We start from the raw sequence: 27,139 nt of genomic DNA, 5'->3' as shown, positions 1-27,139 counted from the left end.
ACACCCTAAAAGGTGCTTATTGTGTTTACTTCTATCATCTTCGATGTTTCAACGCACGCAAATTTTTTCAGTTTTTGTCTCGGAATAAAAACTTGCATTGCTCTGAGATACCACATCCCCAAATGGGACTGCCAACGTAAACGGCTTGTTCGGTGCATATCGAAATGAACTTTGTTCAAAAGTTACATTAACACCAAAATGTCTTCACCTCCCACTGCAGCCTGGGACCTAGGACAGGAGGCAGCTCTCCCTCGGAAGGGGGTATCCCAGCTCCACCCAATCCCATAAGGGTTTCCTCACCCTCTGTAAACGGGCATAGGTCTGTTATTCTCCGGGCGGCTCCAAAGGATTCTGGGAGTGGGGGGGCTCGAAGGGCAAAAATTAAATGTTGGCACAAGGTGGGCAGCGGATAGGTTTAGGATTATCAGCCAGTTGCTGAGCGATTTCTCAAATCTTCCGACCACTTCCCTCACTTGTCTCCCGGGGTAAGCCCGCGCTCTTTCCCCTTCATGCACGCCCCGCCCCTCCACTCCCCTATTAGCCAATCATCGGTCTGGTGCTTGCCAGTCCCGGCCAATCCCGAACCCTTTTACTCTGAGCGGGAAAAGCTCAGAAGCTGCGAGAGAACGAGGGCTGCTAACCGCCCCCTCTCGGCCTTGTCTCTGGGGGGTGGAGGGTAACGGGCCCCAGAGGCGGTTGCCCATTGGCTGGGCAGAGGGCCAATGGGGGGGTGTAAAACAGGGGGCGGGTCTCACAGGACGGGGCGGGTCGGGGCGGTTCTGTGCCGGGTCTCGAGCTGGGTTTGGCAATATAACGGCCTCTCCCCCGGACCCTCCTTCCCGGCTCCGACCCCCGAACCACAGACCCGCTCCAGGCAGCGCCCGGGGCGGCGGCGGCGACAGAGGCGGGGTGCGGGCCCAGGGAGCCGGGCCTCGACGCGCCCCCTCACCCCGGTGCCCCAGGAGCTGTACCGAGTCCCAGAGGGGCTGGGGGGCCCATGGAGGTGAGAGGCGGACATTCCTGGCAGCTCCCTCACCCCCCAGGCCTGAGGGAGGGACCTGAGGTAACCGGTAGGGACGGTCGGGGTCTGGGTGGCGGCTGGACTTGGAGGATGGCGACGGTGAGAAGGGGCTGAGGAGCCGGTGCGTCCGTAGACGCGGTTCTCTGAGGAGGTCCCTGCCGGGTGGGAGAGGGCAGGTCGCTGGCGAGGAGCCTCGACGGCGCGCTCGGGCCTCGCCTCAGGGACGGGACAGGGGTGCGGCGACAGGTCGAGCCTGGGCTGGGGATTCGCGGCGCAGCTGACAGGACTGACTGGCTGGGGGGTCGCGAAGCCCGGGCTGCCGCTGCCGCCTCCACGTAGGGCCAAGGGGGCGCTGAGGCGGTGTCCGGCGGTGTAGGCCAGTCGGGGCAGGCGACTGCGGCGCCTTAGGGTAGGCCCACAGACGGCCAGAGGACTAGGAGGAAATCCCAGGGACTCTAGCCTGGGCCCCAAATTAGTGTCCTCAGCGGGGATTCGGAATTAAGTTAGGGGAACGGTCGAGGCGAACAATAGGAGCCATTTCAGCCGTGGCTTCGCACGGCATGATGTCTCTCCCTGGTTTCCTATTCCTGCTCGTGCAGCCCAAGGTGGCGTTCCGCGGAGGTGCGAATCGCTGCTGGAACCTCAGCGCCGACGCCAGCGGCAGACTAACGGATGTGTTCAGCACCGTGATGGCCGGCTCCTCTTCCTTCTATGATTGCTACAAAGCGCAGGTGCATTAATCAATTCTGCCCTCTGTTAGAGGATTTATTCTAATCAGATTCATTTCCCTGAGCCGATTCACGTAGGTGTTTCAATTGCTCCAAGTTTAAGACCAGAAAACTGTAACATTTTAAATACAGAGTTTGCAGAATACATACTTTGAAAACAAGTTAAGGAATAAGATTTTTAACTGATTGTTGTTTTCATCTTGTCTTCAACGATGTCAGAAATGTAAGAAAATCCATTATTTACTTAGTAAAGACCTTAACATATTTTTTCCTTCAAGCTTTATTGTAAATCCGTACAAACGTACTTTTGATAATTTAAAGGTGAAATTTTTGTCACTCCTTTATTCTCTGGCTTTAACAATGTCCTACATTATATACTACCTTTTACCTCACCTGATTTTGTTAGTCATATTAAATTGGTCTAAGGATAATGTAAGTCATTTTTATTTGAAATTATTTAACCAGGACACCAATGTTGATATTGTTATACTTTGAATTAGAACAATATCCTGAAATAAATTATTTAATCCACACTATAGCCTTATATTGTGCCCACCACATAGATTGAGAAGCTGAGGCTCAGAAAGCTTGATTTGTACCCTCAATGACAAAGCCCAAGTGGAACCCAGGTCTTTTCATTGCTAAGACCAGCTTTCCACCAATCTCTATAATGTTTGCATCACTACTAAAATTTACTTGAATTTATTTTTAGTTGTTTTAAGTATATCAAGGATATAAGTGGTAAATTTTGCAGTTACCTAGACCTAATTAATATGCCAACCGCAAGTATTTGCATTTTTAATTTCTGTAAATGTTTTAACTGGAAAGGATCCAGATATTTAAATTATAATTATGTTTGAATTCACCACATTACTTTAGTTGCTTGTTTTATCCTGGAATATAAAATTTAAATCAATCTTAAAATGATTTAATTTTTCTAATACTCAAAACTTATTTTAAAATGTGAAATATACTTGAAAGAATGTTCCCAAAATATATTTAGTTTCCAGTACTCTGTATCTCATTTGATATTGCATAATCTGAAAATGCTCCTTTTGTTTAAGCAGCTATTTAAAAAAGATGAACAGCCCTAGCAACATGGCTCATTGGTTAGTGTCGGCCTAAGCGCCAGACGGTCTTGGGTTCGATTCCCAGTCAAGGGCACATACCTGGGTTGCAGGTTTGATTCCCCGCTCCAGTAGGGGTGGGGGGGGGCAACTAATGGATGTGTGTGTCTCATATCGATTTCTCTATTTTTCTCTCTCTTCCCTCCCCCCTCCCTTCCATTCTCTAAAAATCAATGGAAAAAATATCCTCACTCCTCAGGTGAGGATTAAAAAAAAGATGAACAATTATTTATGTCACTTTGGATACTTCACAGCTAAAAGAGAGTTGAGGTGGGCCTATGATAAAAACTTCAGAACTAAAGGAATAAAATTATGAAAGGTTCTAAAGACAAAAGTATTTATAAAAGTTACTAACATCTAGAAAGATAGTTTTTAGTGGCACTCTTAGCAAAATGGCTGTAAAATATTTGAGATTCTTGAAGATAGCTGATTGGAAGGTATTTTCATATTTTATTACTAAAGTATAAACTCAATATTGTATGTTTATGTCTATAAGAACAAAAATTTAGGAATATAGGATAGTTTAATCTAAATATGTCTTTTTATGTAAATTAAAAAAAATATGTTATTAATTTTAGAAAGAGAGAGGAAGGGAGAGGGAGAGAGAAACATTGATGAGAGAGGACAATCAGCTGCCTCCTGCATGCCCCCTACTGGGGATCAGGCCCGAAACCAGGCCCAAAACCCAGGCATGTGCCCTGTGACTGGGTATCAAACTGGTGACCTCTTGATGCATGGGACATGCTCAACCAACTGAGCCACACCAGCCAGGCCAATGTAAATTTTGATTAAGAAAATAAAAGCAATTAGAAATTTTTTTTAGTCATGATCATATTATTCTGTATTTATAAGTACAGTGTGGGGCAAAAGTAGGATTAATAAATAATAACACAAGAATAAACTCTGTGTTTCACATAGTCACAACTATAAACCTACATCTACCCCAGCTTTTATAAGAAAATAATCATTTCTACTGTGTTATACCTGGATATTTGTAGTCATTACATCTCAGGTTTTAGTAGTTCCGTATTTGGAGAGTTAAAAATTGTGAACCTATACTTTCAGACTTCTTTAAAAAAGCATTTCCTAGAATAAAATGCATCTAAATGTTTGATCTTTTATTTATTATTAAATTCATTCTATTTCAGGTATTTTAAATTATTTTTACTTCTCAGTCCTTTTTGGAAGGAGACAGGATTTTAAATCATTAAAGCCTTAAAATTCAAACTTTCACCTATTTACTCAAACTTCATTATAGAAGTGTTCACAAGAAAAATTAACTGGTATTTTTCTCCTAATTGTAGTAATATCTTGAAATTTTCTGAAGAGATCATAACATTTTATATATCATCTCATTTTTACAATATCTCTCAAAAATAAAAAGGAGACTGAAAATTAAAGATACTGTTTTAAAATGCCTTAGAGTAGGAGTAAGAAGGCCTTGAGTTTGGGTTTTAGTTTTGTCACCTTGGGCTCAGTAACTTGTAGCCTCAGTTTTCTCATTTTTCTATTTTAATAGAATACCTATATCACAGGGTTGACTGACTGCAATAATGTATATGGAATTTGTTTGAAATTCTATCTAAATGTACATTAACTTTTTTTTAACAGATTGGGAGCATTAAGACTGAGTTTTGTAAATGATTTCTGAAAAAGAACATTGCTAGTGTCCACATTATGCTCATCTGTTCAAAATATTAAAACTTCAATAATTATAGGTGTTTTATACTAGGTATAAACAAGTACTCCCGGGGTTCGATTAGATCTGCCAAGTGCCTGTTTTTGTATATGTATATATTTTTAATCCTCACCTGAGGATATTTTTTCTATGGCTTTTCAGAGAGAGTGGAAGGGAGAGAGAGAGGAGAGAGACACATTGATTGATTGCCTCCCACACACACCTCGACTGGGGCTAGGGATTGAGACTGCAACCGAGGTACATGCCCTTGGCCAGAATTCAACCTGGGACCCTTCAGTCTGCAGGCCGATGCTCTTAACCACAGAGCCAAACTGACTAGGGCATAATTTTTTATTATTATTAGAATACAGTTACATCCATTTGTTTCCATGTTGGATATCTATGATTTTTTTATTTTTTGTTAACCCTCACCTGAGGATATTTGTTTTTTCCAGCTGATTTTTAGAGAGAGTGGAAGTGACGGGAGGAGGAGGGGAGACAGATAGATCACCCCAGGATCGAACCTGCAAACTCAGATACTTGCTCTTGACTGGGAATCAAACCCGCACACCCTAGGCTGATGCTCTAACCACTGAACCACACTGGCCAGGGCTATCTATGGTTGCTTTCAACAGAGACCTTGACAGTCAACAAACCCTAGTATTTATTATCTGGCTCTTTACAGAAGAAAATTGCCAATCCCTATTGTAAATTAAGCTTAAATGGCTAAGTCTAGATTTGATTTTGTCTCCCAACTCTTACACCTGTGTTATTTCCTCCTACTTATTATACCACTATTCTGTAATAAATGTAGTTTTGATGTGTCTGATACACAAGCATTTCTTTAAAATTTCAGAGTGAAGACAATGTTGACCTAAGGCAGACCTATACTCCACTTTCTTCATCAACAGAATATGCAAGTTCTGTAGATTCTTCACTTTTCTATGCACCATGGTCTACTTATGGAGATGATATTAAGCAGCCTTCTAATTCTCAAATTAATGTAAAGAACAGGTAAATTAATAAGTTATATTTCTCAGGCTAAACAAAGTGTTTTTAAGTTTCATTACATGGGAACCCAGTTGTATTAGCTCTGTTCCCTGTATTGGCATATTAATTTTTGTTATGGCATAATTTTACGTTTATCAAACTTTTAGGAAACCCTAAACTGGGCAGTTACGTGTATATAATTTTTAGCTTATTGCTGGTTTTTATTCATTAGAGGAAACCTTTAGTGAATAAATGTTAAGTTCCTCTTTTGAAAGATATATAAATGAGTTACAATTTTTAGATGTTTTTTCATCCAATTCTAAATTTCCAGTGATTTTTTTTTCCTTCACAAGTACTCAATAAACAGGATTTTTATTAAATATACTTTTTTTATCCTCACAGGAGGATATGTTTATTGATTTGAGAGAGAGAGGAAAGGAGATAGAGAAACATTGATGTGAGAGAGAATCATCAATTGGTTGCCTACCAATGAACCCTGACTGGGGATCGAACCCGAAACCTTTTGGTTTATGGGACAATGCTCCAACCACTGAGGTACCTGACCAGGGCTTAATTTTCTATGCAATTCCACAAATAAGGGCCTACTCGATGCCAGATTCTCTCCTAGTGGGGATATTAGCATTAACATGGCAAATATTATCCCTGCCTTTATAGTTTACAATACTGATGATGATGACTTGCCAGGCACTGCAAGTAAAGTAAGGTTGAAAAGAGTAAGTATAGGATATTATGGGAGCCTATTGCAAAGAGAAGCCTAGGGGAGTGACATCTTCCTTTATTTTAATTACATATAAGGGAGCAGTTGATAGAAGCTGATACATTTTAAGCAGAAAATAATTATTTTTTAAATCTTATTAAAAAAATTTTAAAATTTTTGGTAAATTCTCTATAAAATAGTGATTTTATTAGAAAAATAATGTAATATATAATTCTATAAAAAATGTTAACTTACTATGTATTCATTACAAAAATAAAAACTTAACAAAAATATATAAAGCAGAAACGCACCTTAACCCTGCCTTCCCACCTCCCAATAACAATGAATAGTTTAGTATATATCCCACTGAATATTTTTTAGATATATACTAATACCTTATTATATAAAAAACTTTAAATATTTGTGAAGTAGCATAATGTAGTGGAGAAAGACCATTTGTTTAGCAAAAAAAGTTTGGTAAATCATATATCCTTGCAAAATACAAGTCTCTTAATATTTCAAATGAGTGTTATGCATATACAAGATATTTTTATTTCTAAAATGTCCTAACACTATTAAATGTTAGAAACAAAATATGAGAAAACAAGAAGTTACAATTTAAAACAACGTATTCTAGGAACAAATTACCCAAAATCCATAGGAGGTAAAAGGGCACCAATTTTCCATCTACTTATGGTTTCTACATTTTGTATTATTTAGACAGTGTTAGTCACCTGGTAGAATATCAGGTACATGGAACTCAAATCACCTCTTTGGCAAGGATTTAAGGATAGCCCCCAAGTCTGCTACATTTAAGGGACAACTGCAATATTGCTGTGGTATCTAGGATGACCATATCACATTTTATTTTCTAATCTAACATTTAGTATAAAGAGACACAAAAATTGAGCAACAGGTTCATATGGTTTTCAAATCACAAATGAAAAATCTGAGCAAGTGTTGATGGAAGGATGTATAATAGGATTGGATATGCTTTCAGGATCAGCTATGGTACCAAGCATCATAGGTCAGAGATTTATATTTTGGTCACCTAAAATGAATAGCATATGTTTTGGAGAAATAATAGGTAAGCATACATTGTGAACTAGGATTTGAGGTGCAGGAAAAATATTTACATAACATAGATGGTAAGGTAAGTAGAAATTATTCTTGAGTTCTTGTTCCTTCTTTATTTGAAATTATGGTATAGATTTAATCCAAATATTTTATAGAAAATAATGGTAGAATAAATCTGGAAATAGAAATCAATATAGTGCAGTTCAATGTAAAATAATTTTCATGTGATAATCATTTATTTTTAGGATTCAAACAGAAAGAAATGACTATGGCAGTGAAACAGACTTATATGGACTTGTATCTAACATTTTGGAAGAACAAGATAAGTCACAGCCATATTTTGCTGAAGGGTTAGTATATCATATAAGCTATATAGTATATACAGTAAGCTTTTAAATTCACACATAGGGTGGCACAAAAGTAGGTTTATAGTTATGAGTACACAAAACACAGTTTATTCTTCTGTTAGTATTTATTAATTATTATATTATTTTCCATGTAAACAACTGTAAACCTACTTTTGCCCCACCATGTATACTAGATTATCCTGTTTATTAACTTTTATTTTTACTTAATAGAGGGTCATCTCATAGTAGACATCTTAATTCAAATACTTGTTTTTAGGAGCCTTGATTTTGCTGAGGTCCTTGCATACAATTGGAAGTTTCCGTCTAAGATTTAATTTGCTATTAAGAACTTTCATTTGGAAGATTATTCTTACATAATTCAGAGCTATTTCCCTTGAGTTCATGAGATAAAGTTTGGCTTAGAGAGTATAAAGTCCAAGGAGTTTTTATACATATATCCCAAAGAATAAAACTAGCATTTCTGCTGCGCAGAAATCCATATGGATTTTATTCATTTGGTAAAATTTTTAAAAATATACATTAATTGTTTTATTTGGGTGTGAAAACCATAATACCCAAATGTCCTATTTCATAAATAGAGAAGTATGCAGCACACATGTAACCAAATATTTTAATTTCAATAACAGTTTCAACAAATCTTTTTTCATTGAAGAAGTCATGGTCAACAATACTTTTGTATTATGTAATAACCTAAGTAAAGGAAAATTTTAACTTTGCTTTCTGCTTACTATATAGATAAAATATTATGTAAGACCATGCAGTCATCAGCCTCAGGCTTTAGTTAATGCCTCTTGAAAAAGTATAGTGAAGACATATTAAGAGTAAAATACATATTTATATAGCATATAGCACAATTCTAGAGACAGAATTATCTGAATGTAATGGTAGCTTATAAGACAAAGTTGAAAAGGATTAGAGAATGGTGAGGGTGGGGCGAGATAAATGTTTTTGAAAACCTTTCCTACCTTCTCCACTGAGGACATAAAATGTTTTAAAACCTAAAATGTAATTAAATATATTTACTTGTTCTAGGACCTGCTCCTCCAATTTAAAGTCAGTTTGGCCAATGAACACAAGCAGATTTGCAGATCACCATGACCTGTTAACAGAAACCAAAAGGCCAATAGATACAGCCATCTCTCAGCAAGCTTTTTATAGTGGTGAATCTGTGTCAGCAGTGGAAAAGCAATACCTGCATAATAGTAATCTTACACCACAACAAAAAATAGATGAACTTTATCATGGATTTACTGGTTTAGACCTTGAAGAACAATGGATGTACCCCTCACGAAGTGATCATTCTAACTGTTTCAATATTCAGACAAATGATACAGCTAAGACAACATTCCAGGAATATCCATTTGTCAAAAACTGTTTTACATCACAAGCTGGCCTGTCTGACGTCATGAAAGAATCAGGACTTGATACTTACCCTTATGGAAGAGAGAAAATGTGTGTTAAAAGTCTTGAAGCACCATTACAGCAAAAAAGGGCAGAGATATTTCTTTCCCAGTTTAATAGATACAATGAAAATGCAGATTATTGTAGATACTCAGAATATGCTCATTCTAATAAGGCTAAGCTTAATAAGTGTTCAAATTTTAGTGTCCAAGACAGCAAAAAATTAGCCAATGGCACACCTGAAACACCAGCTGTAGAAGCAGACACCTACACAAAGTTATTTCAGGTTAAGCCAGCAAATCAGAAAAAGATGGAAGAGACAATGTCTGACCAGCAGAATTTCACATTTCCAAAAACTACATCACACCTGACAGAAAAACAGTTTGCAAAGGAAGCAGCATTCACTGCTGATTTTGGCTTAAAATCAGAATATGGACTAAAACCTCATACTGTTTGTTCAGCTAATAGTGATTTTGCTAATGTCACAGAAAAGCAACAGTTTGCTAAAGCTGACCCCCCCAATTCTGAGTATTTTAAATCAGTGAATTTATTGTCAAACTCAGCAACATCTTCAGGAGGTATCAGTATAAATAGGCCAACTTGGATGAATGTCCACACAAAAAATAACATTCCTATTCCTTATCGAAATCAAGGTAACTTAATGAAATTAAATAGTCATTTAAGTGCAGCTTCGAAAGGTTCTAACCATTCTTCAGATTTCCCCCAACTATCATCCACAAATTTAACTCCAAATAGCAATTTGTTTCAGAAGTATTGCCAAGAAAACCCTTCAGCATTTTCTAGTTTTGATTTTAGTTATAATGGTGCAGAAAGAATTCAATCTGTCAATCACATGGAAGGACTGACAAAGACTGCGGAAGAAAATCTCTTTGAATTGGTTACTGATAAAAAAATAAAGCAGCCAAACGGATTTTGTGATAACTACTCAGCTCAACAGTATGGGATCATTGAAAATGTAAACAAACATAATTTTCAGACAAAGCCCCAGAGTGGACATTATGATCCTGAGGAAGGTCCAAAGCATTTAGATGGCTTATCTCAAAATACGTATCAAGATCTGTTGGAGGCACAGAGTCATTTTAATAGCCACAGACAGGGAAGTGGAGACAACAATATTAATAGCCGTGTGAATCGCACACAGGCGTCATGCTTTTCTAATTATATGATGGGAGATTTAAGGCATAATCAGAGTTTTCAACAACTTGGTTCAAATGGGTTTCCCCTAAGATCCACCCATCCATTTGGCCATTCAGTTGTTCCACTGTTGGATTCCTATGATTTGTTTTCTTATGATGATTTAAGCCATTTATACCCTTATTTTAATGATATGATGTATGGTGATAATTCCTTTTCTGGTTTCGTGCCAACTTTTGGATTTCAAAGACCAATTAAAACCCGTAGTGGACCGGCCAGTGAACTTCATATTCGTCTAGAAGAGTGCTATGAACAATGGAGAGCATTAGAAAAGGAGAGAAAAAAGGTAACACAAAGCTATCCAGTTAGGAGTAACTTAGTATGTCCCCTGCATCTTCATTTTGTTTACCTTAGTGTGCTTTGAGTACTTGTCTTATTTCTAAGCTGAATTAGTCTCTAACAGGCAGTATTTGTTAAGTCTATGACTAGAAGGGATTAATTAGGTGACTGAAAGACTGAAAGAGCTGGGAGGAGGGGGAAATGGAAACATCTGTAATCACCAATAAAAAGTTTAAAATAAAAATAAATATGTAAGGGGAAAAATGGCTAAAAAGCTCGAGGTTAAAAAAATTGTTACTCAATGTAAAATTTATTTTGCCAATGAAGTAGAGTTTTTTCTTAATGCGTTAAAGTTAACTTCTTTGAATTTTTAAAGTATTAAACTGTTGGAGTGTTCAGGTATTTTATTTGTATTAAATATGACAGAAAAATACAGTGGTTTGTATTTGCTGCCTTTCGATACCAAAACAGAATTATTACTTAAAGGAGTAATTTTCAATTTATTGCTTAAGCCTAAGAGATATTACAACTGAATCATATTTGGAAAATTCGCCATCTAAAAATTATATAATTTTTTTACAGACTGAATTGGCCCTTGCCAAGAATTACCCAGGAAAAAAAGTATCCAGTACTAACAATACTCCAATTCCAAGGCTGACTTCCAACCCATCTAGGGTTGACCGCTTAATTGTGGATGAACTTCGAGAACAAGCCAGAGTAAGCTATAAAAACTTCCAATAGTGGACTTTTAAATTGCTTGATAAATTTTTATAACATTTCAGTAAGTAAGAATTCTAAAGGATTTTAAGATCACATTTCTGTGTAACTCTTTGAAGTATATTCTTTTCCATGTTTGGTCCTAGAACTGTGATTAATATTTAGGAAAGGGAAAATAGCCCCACTCAATTATTGAAAAGGTAGGTTTAATGACTTAAATGGTTCCTCTTCAAACCCTAATTGGCACTGGAGCTAATCCTCAACAGAAAGAATTTTTTTAAAGCAAAATTATTTTGAATATTATTTATAGGGAAAGTCCCATTTCTTAGTCACAAACATTTGTTTTCTAGCTTGATGAGCAAGCTGTGCTTGCATTACACAGGATGGTAAATTAATAGGGAATTATATTTCATTTTCTTAAGCCTGCACTCTTAAGTTATTCAACAAACAAGTATATACAGCAGTGTATTAAACACTAATAAACTGAAGTATGTAAGTATGCATAATTTTATAAAATAGCCTTGTTTTTGGAAAGGAGTGTATCACTTCAAATAAAATGTATAAAATACTGATATTAAGTCCTTTTGTAATTTAATAAATGATTACCTATTATTTCTTTTGTAATTTCAGGATTTTCTAATCAACTTTAATAGAGTAGGGTAAATGTTTTTTTTTGATATTCCTCTTAAAAAGTCAGTTTTCCAAGTAAAATTTGATGATTTCCTGAGAAAAATCATGCAGTGGAACAGGTTGCTTCTACAATAGAACAAAAGCCACTTTAGGAATTAGAAAAAATCAACGTAACAGTCTATTTTATTGAACATTGGTTTCTTATTTGTACCATGCTGTTTTTAAAATATAGATATGAACTGTTTTAGTGGAAAATATTGATTTTACCTAGCTTTCAGCCTTGGTCAGTTGAGATTCTTTTATCAAATTTGTAAATCTGTACAATGAAATTTATCAATGCTTTAGTCAGATACTGACATGTATTACAGCCAGATATTATGTTAATAAAAACTTCAGTCTTTTATTATATTTTCTTAAAACTGTTCCAAGTTAAAATTCCTTTTTCTCAGTAATACATTTCTCAGCAGTAATTCAAAGGATTGCAAACTGTGGATGTTAAGAAATACACTTTTACCAGCTTTGGTAATGTGTCACATTAAGTTAGGTTATGCTTATAGCTGTTATAGCTTTATATTTAGGAACATTAGATCAATAATATACAAAGGGCAAAAATATTTTCACATGTACTACTTTCTAGCTTGCTAGTTTTATAGAATTCTGAAATCTTTTAAAAGTTTATTAAAAACCACTGATGCAAATTTCATTTTTTACACTTATCACTTATTCAAAATGATTCTTATTTTAAAAATATGTAATTGATAGTTCATTGGAATATTTGATGTTTTTTCTGTTGTTATCCTTTCAAAGAGCTAGCTGGTTGTACAATTGGGAGGAAAATGCTTAATATTGTATACTTTTGTTTTCTCCATCGGCCTAAACTGGCATATATTTATTCCAAGAAAACTTGATATGAATGTGAGGGTAGAGGCATTCATTCAGGTACCTTCAGCTTCTTGAGAGGTATTTTACTACTTCTTCCACTCACTGAACAGCAAGGCTTATGCAACTTTTAAAGATTTATTTTTATTGATTTTTAGAGAAAGGGAGAGGGAGAGAAACATCGAGGTGAGAGTGAAGTATCAGCTGCCTCCGGCACACCCCACCAGGATCAAACCCAAAACCCGGGCACGTGCCCTGACAGGGAATCAAAATGGTAACCCTTCGGAGTGTAGGACGATGCCCAACTAACTGAGCCACAAAGGCCAAGGCAATTTTGAATCATTTAATTCCCAAGGGCAATTATTTAAAAAGTTCTCTTTCCTTACACCTTCCAAGGTTAGAATTTGAAACAAGTTAGAAATATGAAACATACTCCCCTGACTGATCTATCAGTGCCTTATAAAAGCTTAATTAACCAGAAAATTGAGAAACTTCCTAATTTTTCTTAGCAGTTCTATTAATTATAGGATTTATTATCTCAACATAAATTTAAGTATTTTTTGGATTATGGATTCTTAAAACTAACCACTAGGTTGGTATTAATCTGAATGTTTCTGATTTCCAAAAGGAAAACACTGGAGGCCCACGAAGGACTTGCTGAAGTCAGGATTAATCAGTCTAGGACTTCTCCCTTTTAGCATATTTTTTTCCCCTTTCCATAACAATACCTCCTAATAACACTATTTGCCAAAAACAGTGTTGGATCTTATATTTGCATTTACATGGGAATGCTTGATTGACTTTTTCAGTGTTTTTTATTCCCATTAACTGATTAACTGAAAGCTTTTAGAATTAACAGATACAAGAAGGTATAAAAGACTGATGCTCCATCTTTGTTTCCCCTAGCATGGTGTCAGGACACAATAAGCATTCAATTATTTATTGAATATTATTGCTCTCATGTCTATTTTGCTTCACTGAAGATTTGTTTTTCCTTAAGTTAATGACAGGGCAATGTGCTTACATGCCTTATCAAAATTTAAAATCTTTCTCTCAGGTTGTAACTTTACTAGGCAAAATGGAACGTCTTCGAAGCTCTCCCCTTCATGCCAATATCTCTACTGCTCTTGATAGACACTTGGAGTCCATTCACGTTGTACAGTCACGTAGAAAGGATGAAATTGTTAATGCTTCAAATCGTCAAAAGCAAGGAGTTCCTAGATGCCAAGATGACAGAGGTACAAATATTAATGCATATTCTTTTGATAAGGCAGTGAGATAGTTTGAATGTTAATAAAATCAGATTCTAAGGTTAAAAGGTTGGCATTCTAAGGTTTACACTTATTTAAAGAATAAATTGGTAAATGATGACCACATAATCTACTCCAAAAGTACCTGGATCTGTTTCTTTAACTGGATTCGTTTAAAATGTCAACACTTTTAAATATGTATTATTAAGTCAAGAACTTTGGTTAACAGTCAATACCTATCCTTTTAGAAAAATAATGTTTGATCATTTGGTAACTCAGTACTGCACTTTAAGGGTTAAGGGAAACTTAAATGGTATCTAATGTAAACTGGCTCTAAATGTTTCTTTTACAGATGTTTTTGCCCTTGCTGCAGCAATTAAAGAGATGTGTGTGGCTACTCGGAAGGCACGCACTACTCTGTGGTGTGCACTGCAGATGACTTTGCCAAAAACAGCCAATACAGCTGGCCAAACGGATGTGGAAAAGGCTTTACAAGATATAGTAAACTGTGAAGATAAAGTCCATGAAAGCATAAATAGTAGCAATCCAATGAACCAGAGAGGTGATGCAAACAAACATTAAGGAAATGCCAAGCAGAAAGAATAAAAAGCTGATAAGTAAATATATCAAGACATGCTCAACAATTTTAATGAACTTGTCAAACTTGAAAATTTCAATGCATTTTTTTCAGATTTAGAGTTTAATACCTTAATGAAGTCTAACTTCTATTTAAAAATCTATTTGGAATGAATCAGATATAGTTTAAAGTGAACTCAAAGGGAAAGTTGACTACTGTAGGAGTTCTGAGTAGTCAAAGATAAGTTTAAGTAAATTAAATATTTCCTAACAGCTAAAATATTGCTTAAACCCATTCTGCAGTGCAGGTAAATGCAAATGTGAAATTCTTCTAGAAGATAAGTTTCATTTAGGTCTGCCTTAGTAAGTATAATTCCAAATAATGAATCTAAATGACTGTAACCCAATTATGGCTACAGTCTAGTAACCGAGACAAGTTTTGATTGTGATATAAAAGTGTTTTCCTTACAAAACTGGATAATACCTAGGAAACAAAGGAAAACAAGAATGAACCCAATATTCATGTAAAATTTTAATATTTAAACTACTACCATATTTATAATTTGAAATCTTAGTGCCTAAGTATATGGAGGGAAATGCATCTGATTCTCCTAAATTAGTGATAAAAGTGCCAGTGTAAAAACCATGCAAGTTACTGAATATAAAAGCTGTTCAAATCATTTGTGTATATTGTTAAAACTTAATTATACTATCAATTATTAAATATTTCCAATTTTAAAGTGTTTAAATTGAATCGAAACAAAACATTTCCTTTATCTGGATCTTTTAGATTTGATGCACAGTAACTAAAATAATGACTATTGTTGTAATACCCTTAGTTTGCTGCCTTTTATGAGGGTATCACGAAGTTTTAAAATGTATTTTTTTAAGGTTAATCTTTAACTAGTTTAGTTTGCAATTGGTTAGTGTGTATTTTGTGTAGTTGTGTTCATTAGTTTGCTTCCGTATTTTTTTAAAAGAGCTCTTGAAAGCTTGGCTTTTTCTGTTTCTCATCACTTAATATCTTTGTATGGAACCCAAGTAATTTATTCATTAATATGAAATGTTGATATTATGTGACTCAGATCTTGGGCTTTAACATTTCTAGCATGAGTTAAACTATGATATAATGTACTGATGAAATTTAATTGAACTATCCTTGACTAGAAACACTGATGTTTTAAATGTTGGTGTTTTTCCTAGTTTTAGAAATCCTGGTATTAAAAAAGAGTGTAATCACACCACATAAATTTTCTTTAGATGATGTGCGGAAGAAACTGATTGAGAGAATTCAGGAGTAACTGTGGGGAGAAACATTTTGATCATTGATATGCCTTAGAACTACCAAATGAATTACATTGAAGGTAGTCAAATGAAAGAGATCACCCCACCACAGTCACTGCATAGAAAGTGGTTAAGTTTGACATAAGACATGTTGGATGTTATAATAACAAATATTGTACTAATTTAGTCTCTCAGGAAAAGAAAATAAATTATTTTGTTGAAAATAACTGGTTTCATTTTTTACATTTGTATTAGTTTCTAACCTTAAAAGTCACTCATGTTAGAAAACCAAATTTCATTTAACTGATAAAAACTGGTGCTAAGTTTTAAATTTCATTACTATTAGCACATAAGTAATAATGTTGGTAGATGAATCAATGCCATTCAGATATCCTTGGATCTAACCTTACCTCCTTCAAAGATGAAACTGTTGCTCTGTGTTCATGCTAATCCAGGCAAACTAGGGTAAAAATTCTAGGGAAGCTTTGACATGGCAGTGGTCAGAAATGAAACATTAGTCTATTAACAAAAATTAACATAAATTAACATAAAAATTCTTTGAAGTTTCATTAACTGTCACCCTGTAGATAGTTCTCAAATTAGTTGGTTGTCCCTTTCTATAGTATACCCGTTAATGGACGGTTCTTATGTATTATACTTCTGAATTACTACCCATGAAAACCTTATAAACTAAATATCACATAAGACTTGTAGTTGAAACTAATAAAACTAATGCTCCCATCATTTCTAATCCAAAAGAATTTGGCATACTCAAATTTTTTAAAAAAAAACAGAAAAAGCATTTTATATAAAGATGGCTGAAAACTACCTTGAATTATATCAGTGTTCTTCCATTTGAATAATCTGCTACTGTAAAGTTTTAGAAAGTTGAGAATTAATGTTATGGCTGAAATCCCGAATGTGGTTTAAAGTATCAATCATACCATATGTGATGTCTAAAATTTGTCCTTTGCAATACTGAACACTTTAGACATAAAGGATTTATTATTAGCACCTGAGTTAAGTGAATAAACTTAACTCAAAGCCTAATGAGCTGATCTTTTTTTTCTGTTTAACATACACTGAGCCAAAAGACATTAACAGGTTCCAAAAACTGCCAGCCCTGGGGCTCTAATCAAAAACCATGGAAGCTTCTGCTCAACTCCACACAAAAAACTCAAACAGCAACATGCCATGTGCTATAGCCAAACTATACCACTTTAAGGAGCAGATATGAGCTAGCAAACAAGACAAAAAGACTGGCCATACAGCCAAACACCAGAGATCATAAACACCACACTAATGCAACATACATAATAGAGTCCCAGAAGAAAGGACTGCTGTTACAGCAGATTGAAATAACTCCCGTCAGGGGTCCATGGATAATCTGCAAATCAAGGTGAGGACCAACCAAAAATCCAAAATAAGGATTTACTAAATTAAAATAGACTCTCACACGCTATCTGTAGACACAGCCTATTGCTACTACCACATAAAGCTTTAAGACTCCAACAGGACTCCAAAGCCAGTTTACTGACTTTCAAAAAAACAAGGTAATCTTTCTGATCTAATACTCAAACTCACAGAAAGGAAAACTGAGGCAGAGAATTTATGGATTTCAGGAAGTTCTACTGGTAGAAGAGATTATTAGGGCTAAGCAAAACAAAGCACAAAAAATTCAACACATTGCTAAGCACAGAATTCATCTCCATAGGTAGCTGAAAGGAATCAGAATAAATCAGAAGACACTGATTTAAATAAAGTTTATTTTTTAAAAAGGTGGTTATTTTTTAAAATTTTGCCAATGCCACGGTTATAGGAGTGTATAGTGGTAACATCTTTTCCTTAACCATGCTTCTTTTTACCTTCTGCACAAAAGTCAAAACTTTTGTTAATCACAATGGTATAAAATAGAGGTTGGCAAACTTTTTCTCCAAAGGGCCAGATAGTAAATATTTTAGGCTTTCCAAGCCACATAAGGTCTCTGTCATATATTCATTAACAAACCTTTAAAAACATAAAATCCATTGTTAGCTTGCACCATACAAAACCAGACTGGGCCAAATTTGTCCTGCAGGCAGTAATTTGCTGACCCCTGGCATAAAATACCTACTTTGTTTTGTCCGAGAAATTGCTCTCTTCAGGCTTCTTGACAGTCTGTTGCCTGAAGAAGAGAAAAGCCTGATTTAAAACTGTCGCTTGTGACAAAAGTAGAAATGGAGAGTTCCTGCTCACTTTTGACTCTCCCAAGCAATTTTCCCATTCACTCACTCATTCAATTTGTTGAGCACCTACTATGTACACTCTTAAATATCTTTGTTAGCAGAGATTTCCAGTGTCTCTTCCTTAAAAGGAAGTTCCTCCATTTTCTCTAAACCTGTAATTATCAGGTCTTTATACTCATGTTTTAGGGCAAAACAAGATTAAAATCTCTTACTAGCAATCAAGAGGAATCTAGATAACAATGATATCCTTGCACACAATACTGACACATCCTTCTTAAAATCACAACCTAAATGAGGAAAAATGTTAACTATCTCTACTTAAAAAAGATACTTCCTTTCCTCCCATAGGGTGAACTTTTTAAAAAAAAAATTCTCAAATCTAGAATATCCATCAAATAATTCTCATTTTCCTAGTTTGTTGCCATGCAACATAAAATCTGGATCCAGATGGGCTCTTCATTAGCTTTCTACTTGAGTCTTAAAACAATGCATTTAGGGGTAAACAGTACTTCTGAAGCAATTTACACTCCCACATTTCATCTCAGGGAAGGAGTGGTCATGATTCTGCTCCTTCAGGATAAAAACTGTCAGCTTTCTGAATATTCCTGGGTTTACCCAAGGTGAGGGAAGACTTTTGAAAGTGGCCAAAAGGAGCACAGGACTTCGGTACTAAAATATAAAGGTTGCTCCCCTTCCAGATCTTTGGTACAGGTATCAACTACAACAATCTGATTACCCACAGCACAGAGACATGGCACATCTTATTAGAAGTGTTTGGGATTTTCCTTTTGACCACGTAAACGAGGGGAAATGCCTTGAGAAACCACTTTACAACGTCCTCCCATTTCTCTTAAATACACATGTGCACAACCAGTTCTCCCTCGGGTCAGTTCATGAGGAGGAAGCAGAGAGTTGACCACGGTTATCGCTTTCGTTCCCCTCTTTGTGTCCTTTTCTTTTCCTTTTCCTTGCGCTCCTGCTTGGCTAGTTTGTCCTTCTCCCTCTGCAGCTTGTCCTGCTCCTTCTTCCTCTGGGACTCATCCCGAAGCGAGTCTCGCTCCAGTTTCCGGGCGTTGAGGACATCTTCCACATTGGTATTTCGGAACAGGACTACAATGAGTTAAGGGATAAGGCAGAGGTCACACAGGCCCAGCTCCTGCTCCTTCTCTTCATTCTTGCTGTCCACGCTCTACATGCCGAGTCTTGAAAACTTTCTACCTATTCCTAGTTTGTTTGTTTTTTAAATTCTTATGTTTATCTTTGGTCTAATAGGAAATTCTAGAATTACCATTACACAAGTTAAAAACTAACCCTCAATAAAAATCTCATTGAGACTGATCTAAATCTAAATATTTTATGAAAATAAAATGTCACTGCATAGCTGGCGTGGCTCAGCGGTTGAGCATCGACTGTGATCCAGATCTGTTTGATTCCCGGTCAGGGCACATGCCCGGGCTGCGGGCTCCATCCCCAGCAGGGGGTGTGCAGGAGACAGCCAATCAATGATTCTCTTTTATTGCTGATGTTTCTCTCTCCCTCTTCCTCTCCCTTCCTCTCTCTAAAATCAATAAAAATATATTTAAAAAAAAAAAAAAGAAATTTCATTCTAGAATAAGTACTTATATCATTCAATGGCAGAATACTGTTGGAGTATTCATGCTAATTTTAGTGAACAGAGTATTAATATAAGTGGCAAAATTATGTACTTGGCACTGTTAAAATGCTTGAAAAGAATAAGTTGTTTAATCTTACTGTATCAATTTGTTTTCCTAGACCACTAAAGCTTTAATGAATCCATGTTCTATTAACCACAAACTCTGAATTTATAAAATAGTAAGTTTAGCCACAGTTAGAAAATATCCAGCCAAAAACTTTACCCCTCATTTCTTATGACTTTAAAAACATAACCTGTTACTACCAGACAAGCTCCTCTCTACTCTTAAAACACAATTTTTTCTGCCCTGCCCTGGTCAGTGTGGCTCTGTGGTTACAGTGTTGGCCCGCACACTGAAGGATCTCGGGTTTGATTCCAAGTCAAGGCCACGTACCTGGGTTGCAGGTTCGATCTCTGGGCCCTGTCAGGAGGCGGCCACTCGATGTCTCTCTCACATCGATGTTTCCCTCCCTCCCTCCCTCTTTCCCTAAAATCAATAAAAACATATCCTTAGGTAAGGATTAAAAAAAGAATAAACTGTTTCACATACTCAAAACTGTAAACCTACTTTTGCCCACACCTGTATTTTTAGCTTAAAAGCATTTGGTGTTTGTGTTCTCTTTCCAACAAATGATAAGGTCTTTGAGGACAGAGACCAAAACTTCAATATTATTTTAATTGCTTCCACAGTGCTAGAAAATCCAGTGCTATATGCAGAGATTACAGACTATTTTCCCTTAGAAATACTTCCTCTAAGCTGACCCTTTACAGTACATGTTGACAGGTCTCTTTGGGGAAAAGTTCTTGCTAAATTGACCACTTAGGGCTGTACTACAAATGGGGCTCACAATGCTAGCCTGACATGAGTTCCTGGAGGTGGAGAGCCCCCACCAATGACAGCAAAATAAAAACTGATCCTCAAGATGATTCTGTGGAGAAGTACATGGGGATGGACACAGAGAAGGATACATTTGTCAGAACCAATGTTCATTGTGGTGGCACCTGAATCATCCTTCTCATCTGCTTCGGTAAGTGATGTTAAGGAAAATCGGATGAAAAACAAAGGTTAGCATATCCCAGCCCAACATAAGAAAACATTCAACAAACTGATGGGTAGAAACGGCACAATGAATAGAAGGACACTGTCAGAGATGTGGTAGTAAACCCAGGAGAGTCATCTTCAGAAGTCTCAACTTAGGGAACGTTGTTTAGAGCTTCCATAAGATCCTTATCTCTTGGAGGCTGACAAGAAACTTAAGCTCATCTGGGTGGACTGCCATATTCCCTGGAAGCCAGCGGATGGCAAGATAATCTCTAAAACAGTGGTTCTCAAAGTGTGGCTCCCAGAACTCCCTGGGAATTTGTTAGAAATGCATATTCTTGGGCCTCATCCTGGATCTACTAAATCAGAAACTCTAGGAGCTAGAGCCCAGCAATCTGTGTTTTAGCAAGTCCCCCAGAGAACCACTGCTTAAAACACTCTTTAGCCCAAGAAATGAGATTTTATAATCAGAAACATAGTTCTGCCAACCCTGGCAAGAAAAATCATGAGGAAAAAGTAGAAGAGAAGTTGGCCCAAAAGAGCCTAAGAATTCTTTTGTAAACTCATGATTAAACAGCTGACATTTCTGGTATGATGTACACTCCATTCAAGAGGGTTCAGTAAACTAAGCATTTCCTAAACAAATGTCAATGTCACAGGGAACCAAAACTGCTCCTACCAGCAACACTTTTTACACTGTACCCACTCAAATTCCAGATTTATCCTGGTGTTACTTGGGGGTTCAGTCTCATTTTTAATTATGTAGTCAATGGAATATTTTTTTTTTAAAGATTCAAAAGAAACTACTCCAAATTTGGGAATCCTTCACACCAAAATATACAGGTTCTAGTCCTGGTTTTGCCACTAATTATATGAATATCTCTGATCACCCATTCATCTCTCAGTGCATCAGTTTCCTTATCAACTGGGAAAGACTATAAAGATATAAGTTACATGGTACTGCAAAGAAAGGTAAAGAATCAGAGCTATATTTTATTTTCTAAAAGTACAATATAAGTGGTCCATTATTAAGGCATTATTGGTTTTACGTTGAAGTTTTCAGAAACAAACCTGATTACGTGTTGAAAAATTTAAGTCCAGTGTGAACTATTCCAACTTCATTCCTCACACCCACAGGGGGTCACAGATCGCTGCCACTTTAGAGAAAATTAAGCTATAGAGGGGGATTGGCAGCCTCCCAAAGCTCACTGGAAACCAGCAAATGCTTCTGGCTTGAGCCTCAGGAAATGGTGCCAAGACTCCAAAAAGGATATTCCGCCCGGCCGGGTGTGGCTCAGCGGTTGAGCATCGACCTATGATCCAGGTGATCGGGGTTCAATTCCCGGTCAGGGCACATGCCTGGGCTGCGGGCTCAATCCCCATTTGGGGGCATGCAGGAAGCAGCCAATCAATGACTCTCTCATCATTGATGTTTCTCTCTCTCTCTCTCCCTCTCCTTTCCTCTCTCTGAAATCAATAAAGATATTTTAAAAAAACAAAACAAAAAGGATATTCCTCTTCATCTGTCACATCAGCATACTGGGCCAGGAGGGCAGCTTTTCTCTGCTTCTCTTCTTCTGACACCATCCTGGGCTTCACCACAATCTGTGCTTGTTTCTCAATTAGGGTAGCAATGGCTTGTATCTCATCTGGGAGGTGGTGGAAGGGGAGAGAGGGACAACAAGGTTGTATGTGAGAAAAAACAAGCTCACAAGACCACTAGTTCACCCAGGCAATGCTTGGAGAAAAAGCAATCTGCTGACTCCTTAGAGCCCTGGGGCTAAAAGGAGGTACCAAAGAGAAAGGTAAGAAAAGGCCATGCAGGCCAGACTTTAGATCTTGTATCTGTCTTCAATCAGAGTAGCCCTGCTTCTACTTGTTTTATATATTGAAGTTCTGCTGCTTTAAAAAAAAAAAAAAAAAAAGGTTGAAAAGCACTGGGTCAGAACTGTAGGAAATTAAGTCTCCAAACATGCAACTTTTCCCCCTCTCAACCCCAGAAACCTAAGAAGGAATCTAGAATCAACTTAATTTGGTTCCTTTCATGTTGATAATTATGCCAGGTGAAGTTATTAGATTGTTTTATACTAAAATCAACTATTAATTAATGCTGACTGGTCACAAGTATACATGTGTTTCTGCGTCCAAACGTTGCTGACTAGTCACGAGATAACTTGTGTCTGCACTTACATTAATTTAAGTACCATAATTTTAAACACCTTGCTGACCAAAGTAGCCAGCTATATGGGAGAGTTCTGGTTCTAAATAACTGGTCAACAAGGTGTTAAGTTCTCCATTCTCAAAGAAGAGGGCAATAGTGTCAAGAAGTGGTTCTCATGCCTGGCTGAACATCAGAATCATCTGGGGGAGCTTTTAAAAAAATACCAATACCTGAGCCTCAATGCCAAAGATGCTTATATAATTGGTTTATGGTGTGGCCCAGGCACTAGCATTTTTAAAAGTAAATCAAGTGATGCTAAAATACAGCCAAAACTGAGAACTACCAATGTAGATAGTTTAGAATAGATTCTCTTCAAGTTTGGCTTTAATGACTTGAGTTTTCTGCATCCTAATGCTGAGTATATTCACTCACTTCTCTTTCCTTTTAAAGGGTGAAGGGTTTTAGTTAAAGCAAAAGACCAATAACAGTTTGCACTATGAAATGAGACTCTAAAAACGTGGAAGGTGGGGAAATATAGGTGACCCTATACCTGCAATGCAAATCTACAAAGGGCAGTGGGAAGAGGGTGAAAAGGGAAAAAGCCTAAGCCACAATGAAGGTAATTGTAGTCAGCTGAAGTGAAAAAGTAGAAAAGGGAAAAGGAAACCAATATTCAGTTAAATAGTTAAAGCTGCTGGGTGTTTGCCAGGTTAAATTACCTTAGGGAAAATGAGTATTCAACAAAGAAAACTAAAAACTCTTTCCCTGAGAGCTGTATAGTAAAGGTTATTGGAAAAGGCAATGGAGGTTAGACATCAGAACTCCAACTCTACCTTCTTTTTTCACTTTGGTGACAACATTCTGAGTTTCTGACCATCGTTCCACAATCTCCTTGCAGATGTTAAGGAGGGAATCTTCTTCCTAGTTGGAAAAGCAGACCAATTAATTAACTTCCTAGAGAGCCCTCACCTGAACAAAGCCTATGCAGAGGGCACAGCTGGTGATGAGAAGAAACCACAAAGAGGATTTGGAAGTCACAGAACAGAGTATGTTTCTTTTCTGAGGCTCCAGACACAGAAGTAATCCTTGTGTGAGTCCCAGAATCCACACCTGCTAGGTCAAGAGCGCCCACTCCATCCTGCCAAGATCCAGGGGAAAGGATTCCCACCAACTCAGGGCAGTCTTCCTTATTCTTTTGGAGCAAAAATCTGTTGCCTAAGTCAAAACCTTTCTCCTCTGTGAAATCTTCTTTGGCCAATATACTTAACTCGGTATGCAAGGGTTATCACTCTTCATGCCAAGAGTTTTAATAGTCTAAGGCAAATTCATGCCTGTCTTTATCAGCAGACACACAGCTCCAAATGATGACACTATGAAAAAAATAGGTCAAGGAGTTGGTACCAATGGGTAGCCAAGTTACTGCAATTTCTTTTTCATAGACTCTTTAGAAACTTCCCAGCTGGACATAAAAACTAACTTGAATTGCTTGCGTCCTACTCTTTCACTCTACAACCTACAAAGAATTTATTCCACTGTGTTGTATTTCCACTGAACTTAGGAGCTCCATCCCAAGCTATGTTAAGGCTTTCCCAAATATAGGTCAGTGTCACCAGAGCATGCTCTGGGGGCCTTTGCCAGGAGGTCCTGGGACAGCTGCACTAGTGTTATATTTCAACCATGTGCCCAATCAATAAATGACCCTTTCACCAAGTAAATGTTAGTGGAGATGAAGGCAGCAGGAATGATCAGGAAAAGTGGACAATTTGGTGACGTACTACTTAAACACAGATTAAAATACACATTTCTGAATTCTTGAATCTGCCTCTAAGAAGCTAAATGCCAAGTTTATCTTTCTTCTTCAAAACTCTGATCTCCTACTCCCCCCACCACACACACAACAATGACTACTGCATTTCTACATACTATACAGAATAAAGCACAATATTTGCTTCAATTCTGCTTAGGCATGAAAAGACCTCCACGACGAGCTTACTTTTTTTGGATTCCTACCTCCAAAATAGGAATAGAGAGGCTTTTGTCACGGGACAGTCCTGGGCACTGCCTCTTAAAGGACAGAGACATCCCAGAGCACTTTATTCCCCCCTCTGAACACTGTCAACGGATGGCAATGAAACTGGTCGTTAGACGCTTACGACAAAACTCTCATTTAGACATTTCAACGACTTCCGAAAAATACTCACCCACAGGCATCCGAGAGAGCGGGCAAAGCCATTCCTCTCTACGCACCTACAACCTTCCCGGTTCCTCAAACCCAGGGTAAAGAAGTAACCCCTTTCCCTTAGGCCCAGAACTCAGAAGAGTATTCCTCTCCACTAATCCTCTGGGACACAGGATAGGGGAACGGGGATTCAAAGTACTGACGGGCTGGCAAGAGGCTCGAGAAATGAGTCCGGGCTTCTCACCAGGAAAGCTGAGAGAATACCCTGCAGAGCGTCCAGCTTCTCCTCTTCCTCCTCCTCCTGCAGGACACCCAGGATGTAGGCGCCGTAAACAGCTCGGTCCACTCCCAGCGCCTCCAACCGTCCATCTAGCCACGACCCAAAGCCGCTGCCCTCGCCACCGCCTTCGCCGGAGGCAGGTGCGTCCACTTCACTGGGCGCCGCCATCTTGGGGTCAGGGTCCTGCCAGCCCCTAGGGCGCCTACCGCAGTGCCTGACGGGCCGCGCCACGGGCCCACTGCGCATGCTCAGAGAAGAAACCCACGCTCCTGTGCACCGAAGCTGAGAACCCAGTAGTCGCATAGTGACTCGCCTGGGCCTTTTGTAGCTAAATAGAGCTCATCTGGGCTTACGCAGGGTCACGTGGTCTCTCAAGCACCCTGGCAGGTGGGTATTCTTTTTTTTTTTTTTTTTAATATTTTTATTGATTTCAGAGAGAGGAAAGGAGAGGGAGAGAGAGACAGAAACATGTGCCCTGACCGGGAATCGAACCCTGATCGCCTGGATCCTAGGTCTACGCTCAACCGCTGAGCCACTCCCGGCCGGGCAAGGTGGGTATTCTTAACAGACTATTTTAAAGTTGGAGAAGTTCAGAGAGGTTCAATAACTTGTCCAAAGTCACGCAGCTAATAACTAAACAGGACTGGAACCCCACTTGTATTGCAGCGCTTCGGCCCACCTCATGGAGCTACCCTTCAGTGCACACTCCCACACAGCCATCAAGCGGGAATCTGCTGACTGTGCCTGCAATACCCATCTTTCCAAGCTCCTCCCCTGTCCATACTCAAACTTCAGGAAATCTTCGTGGACTCCCTGCCACCGATGTTAAGACCGTTGCAGTGTGTTGCGATTGCTTCTCTGCACTTAGCATGGTGTACTTAACGCAGAACCCGACATATAGTAGGTGCTCAATAAACGAATAGGGAACCTCAAGTCATTTCTTTCACTTAGTCATTCAACACACAGGAATATCTTTGAGGAGCCTTCTTTATCCTTTGCCAGACACTGTGCTAAGAGCTTTTGATGCATTATCTCTTGTAATGCTTCCAACAACCCTATGAGGAGATAGATGCTTTTATTGTCCATTTATTGAAAATAAGGTAACAGACATGGAGTGACACAACAGCAGGAAACCTCACCAGAGACGTGCTTGAGGACAGCAGCCAGAGCCTCTGCTAACTCTGCAAAACACCTGGCCCTGGGCTGAAATGAATTACCCAAGAATCTGAGTTGGCTTTCCCTGAACTACAGAGAAAGCTGGCAGGTCTCTGGCCTGATTCCTTCATTCACTAAATATTTACTGATTACCCACAGCATGTCATTGCTCTTAGGCACTGAAAATACAAAGAAATGAATGTCACAAAATTTCTGCCCTCAAAGGGTCTTCAGTCCAGTGGGAATAGACATGTTTAAACTAATAATGACAATATAGTGAGATAAATGTGTTAATGGAGCTTTTCCTAATGGAGGCTGCAGTAGGATGCCTAGAAGATTAGGTTAAATTTGCCTGTTGGAGTGGAGTTAGAAGCTGCCGGTGTGGGGGGTCTTGAAAAGCTTCCGGTGGAGATGGGAGATGATGCTTGCACTTTTTTGAAGAATAAGTAGGAGTTCTTTAGGCAAAAAGACTGGAAGAGAAAGGAAGCAGATCCAGATGCAGGGA

The 27,139-nt window shown here is 38.0% G+C and overlaps 2 protein-coding genes across 3 annotated transcripts; one reads left to right on the top strand and one right to left on the bottom strand.

Annotated features, from left to right (window-relative positions):
- The first annotated feature begins 1,584 nt into the window (after positions 1-1,584).
- Positions 1,585-16,150, top strand: MEIOC (meiosis specific with coiled-coil domain). The gene is made up of 7 exons (XM_016202082.2): positions 1,585-1,752; positions 5,411-5,568; positions 7,585-7,689; positions 8,740-10,609; positions 11,185-11,319; positions 13,886-14,066; positions 14,431-16,150. Exons 1-7 carry the CDS (start codon positions 1,585-1,587, stop codon positions 14,658-14,660), a joined length of 2,847 nt encoding a protein of 948 aa, XP_016057568.2. The 3' UTR covers positions 14,661-16,150.
- On the bottom strand, positions 13,876-25,647 carry CCDC43 (coiled-coil domain containing 43). Of its 2 annotated transcripts, XR_015715865.1 has the most exons (6): positions 25,444-25,647; positions 23,854-23,941; positions 22,373-22,508; positions 20,787-20,845; positions 18,052-19,273; positions 13,876-14,045 (listed from the first exon to the last, which is right to left on the bottom strand). XR_015715865.1 is itself a non-coding variant. In XM_087826058.1 (5 exons), the coding sequence occupies exons 1-5, from the start codon at positions 25,645-25,647 to the stop codon at positions 19,086-19,088; spliced, it is 675 nt and encodes a 224-aa protein (XP_087682184.1). In that variant the 3' UTR covers positions 16,963-19,085. The 2 variants fall into 2 exon arrangements, 1 of the variants encoding a protein (XP_087682184.1); XM_087826058.1 differs by lacking the exon at positions 13,876-14,045 and having other exon boundaries at positions 16,963-19,273.
- Positions 25,648-27,139: the final 1,492 nt, after the last annotated feature.

This window comes from Miniopterus natalensis, chromosome 17 (assembly GCF_054644295.1).
Source record: "Miniopterus natalensis isolate mMinNat1 chromosome 17, mMinNat1.hap1, whole genome shotgun sequence".
Lineage (NCBI taxonomy): Eukaryota > Metazoa > Chordata > Mammalia > Chiroptera > Miniopteridae > Miniopterus > Miniopterus natalensis.
This window is presented reverse-complemented; position numbering and strand designations above follow the sequence as displayed.

Bases quoted from the DNA above. Each gene is read 5' to 3' on its own strand.
- MEIOC (XM_016202082.2), top strand. From the start codon at position 1,585: ATGTCTCTCCCTGGTTTCCTATTCCTGCTCGTGCAGCCCAAGGTGGCG. The intron at 7,690-8,739 runs GTTAGTATATCA...TACTTGTTCTAG, and splicing joins CAGCCATATTTTGCTGAAGG to GACCTGCTCCTCCAATTTAA. The intron at 14,067-14,430 runs GTACAAATATTA...TTTCTTTTACAG, and splicing joins TAGATGCCAAGATGACAGAG to ATGTTTTTGCCCTTGCTGCA.
- CCDC43 (XM_087826058.1), bottom strand. From the start codon at position 25,647: ATGGCGGCGCCCAGTGAAGTGGACGCACCTGCCTCCGGCGAAGGCGGT. The intron at 23,942-25,443 runs GTGAGAAGCCCG...TTTTCCAACTAG, and splicing joins GTATTCTCTCAGCTTTCCTG to GAAGAAGATTCCCTCCTTAA. The intron at 20,846-22,372 runs ATATCCTTTTTG...AACATCACTTAC, and splicing joins GATGTGACAGATGAAGAGGA to CGAAGCAGATGAGAAGGATG.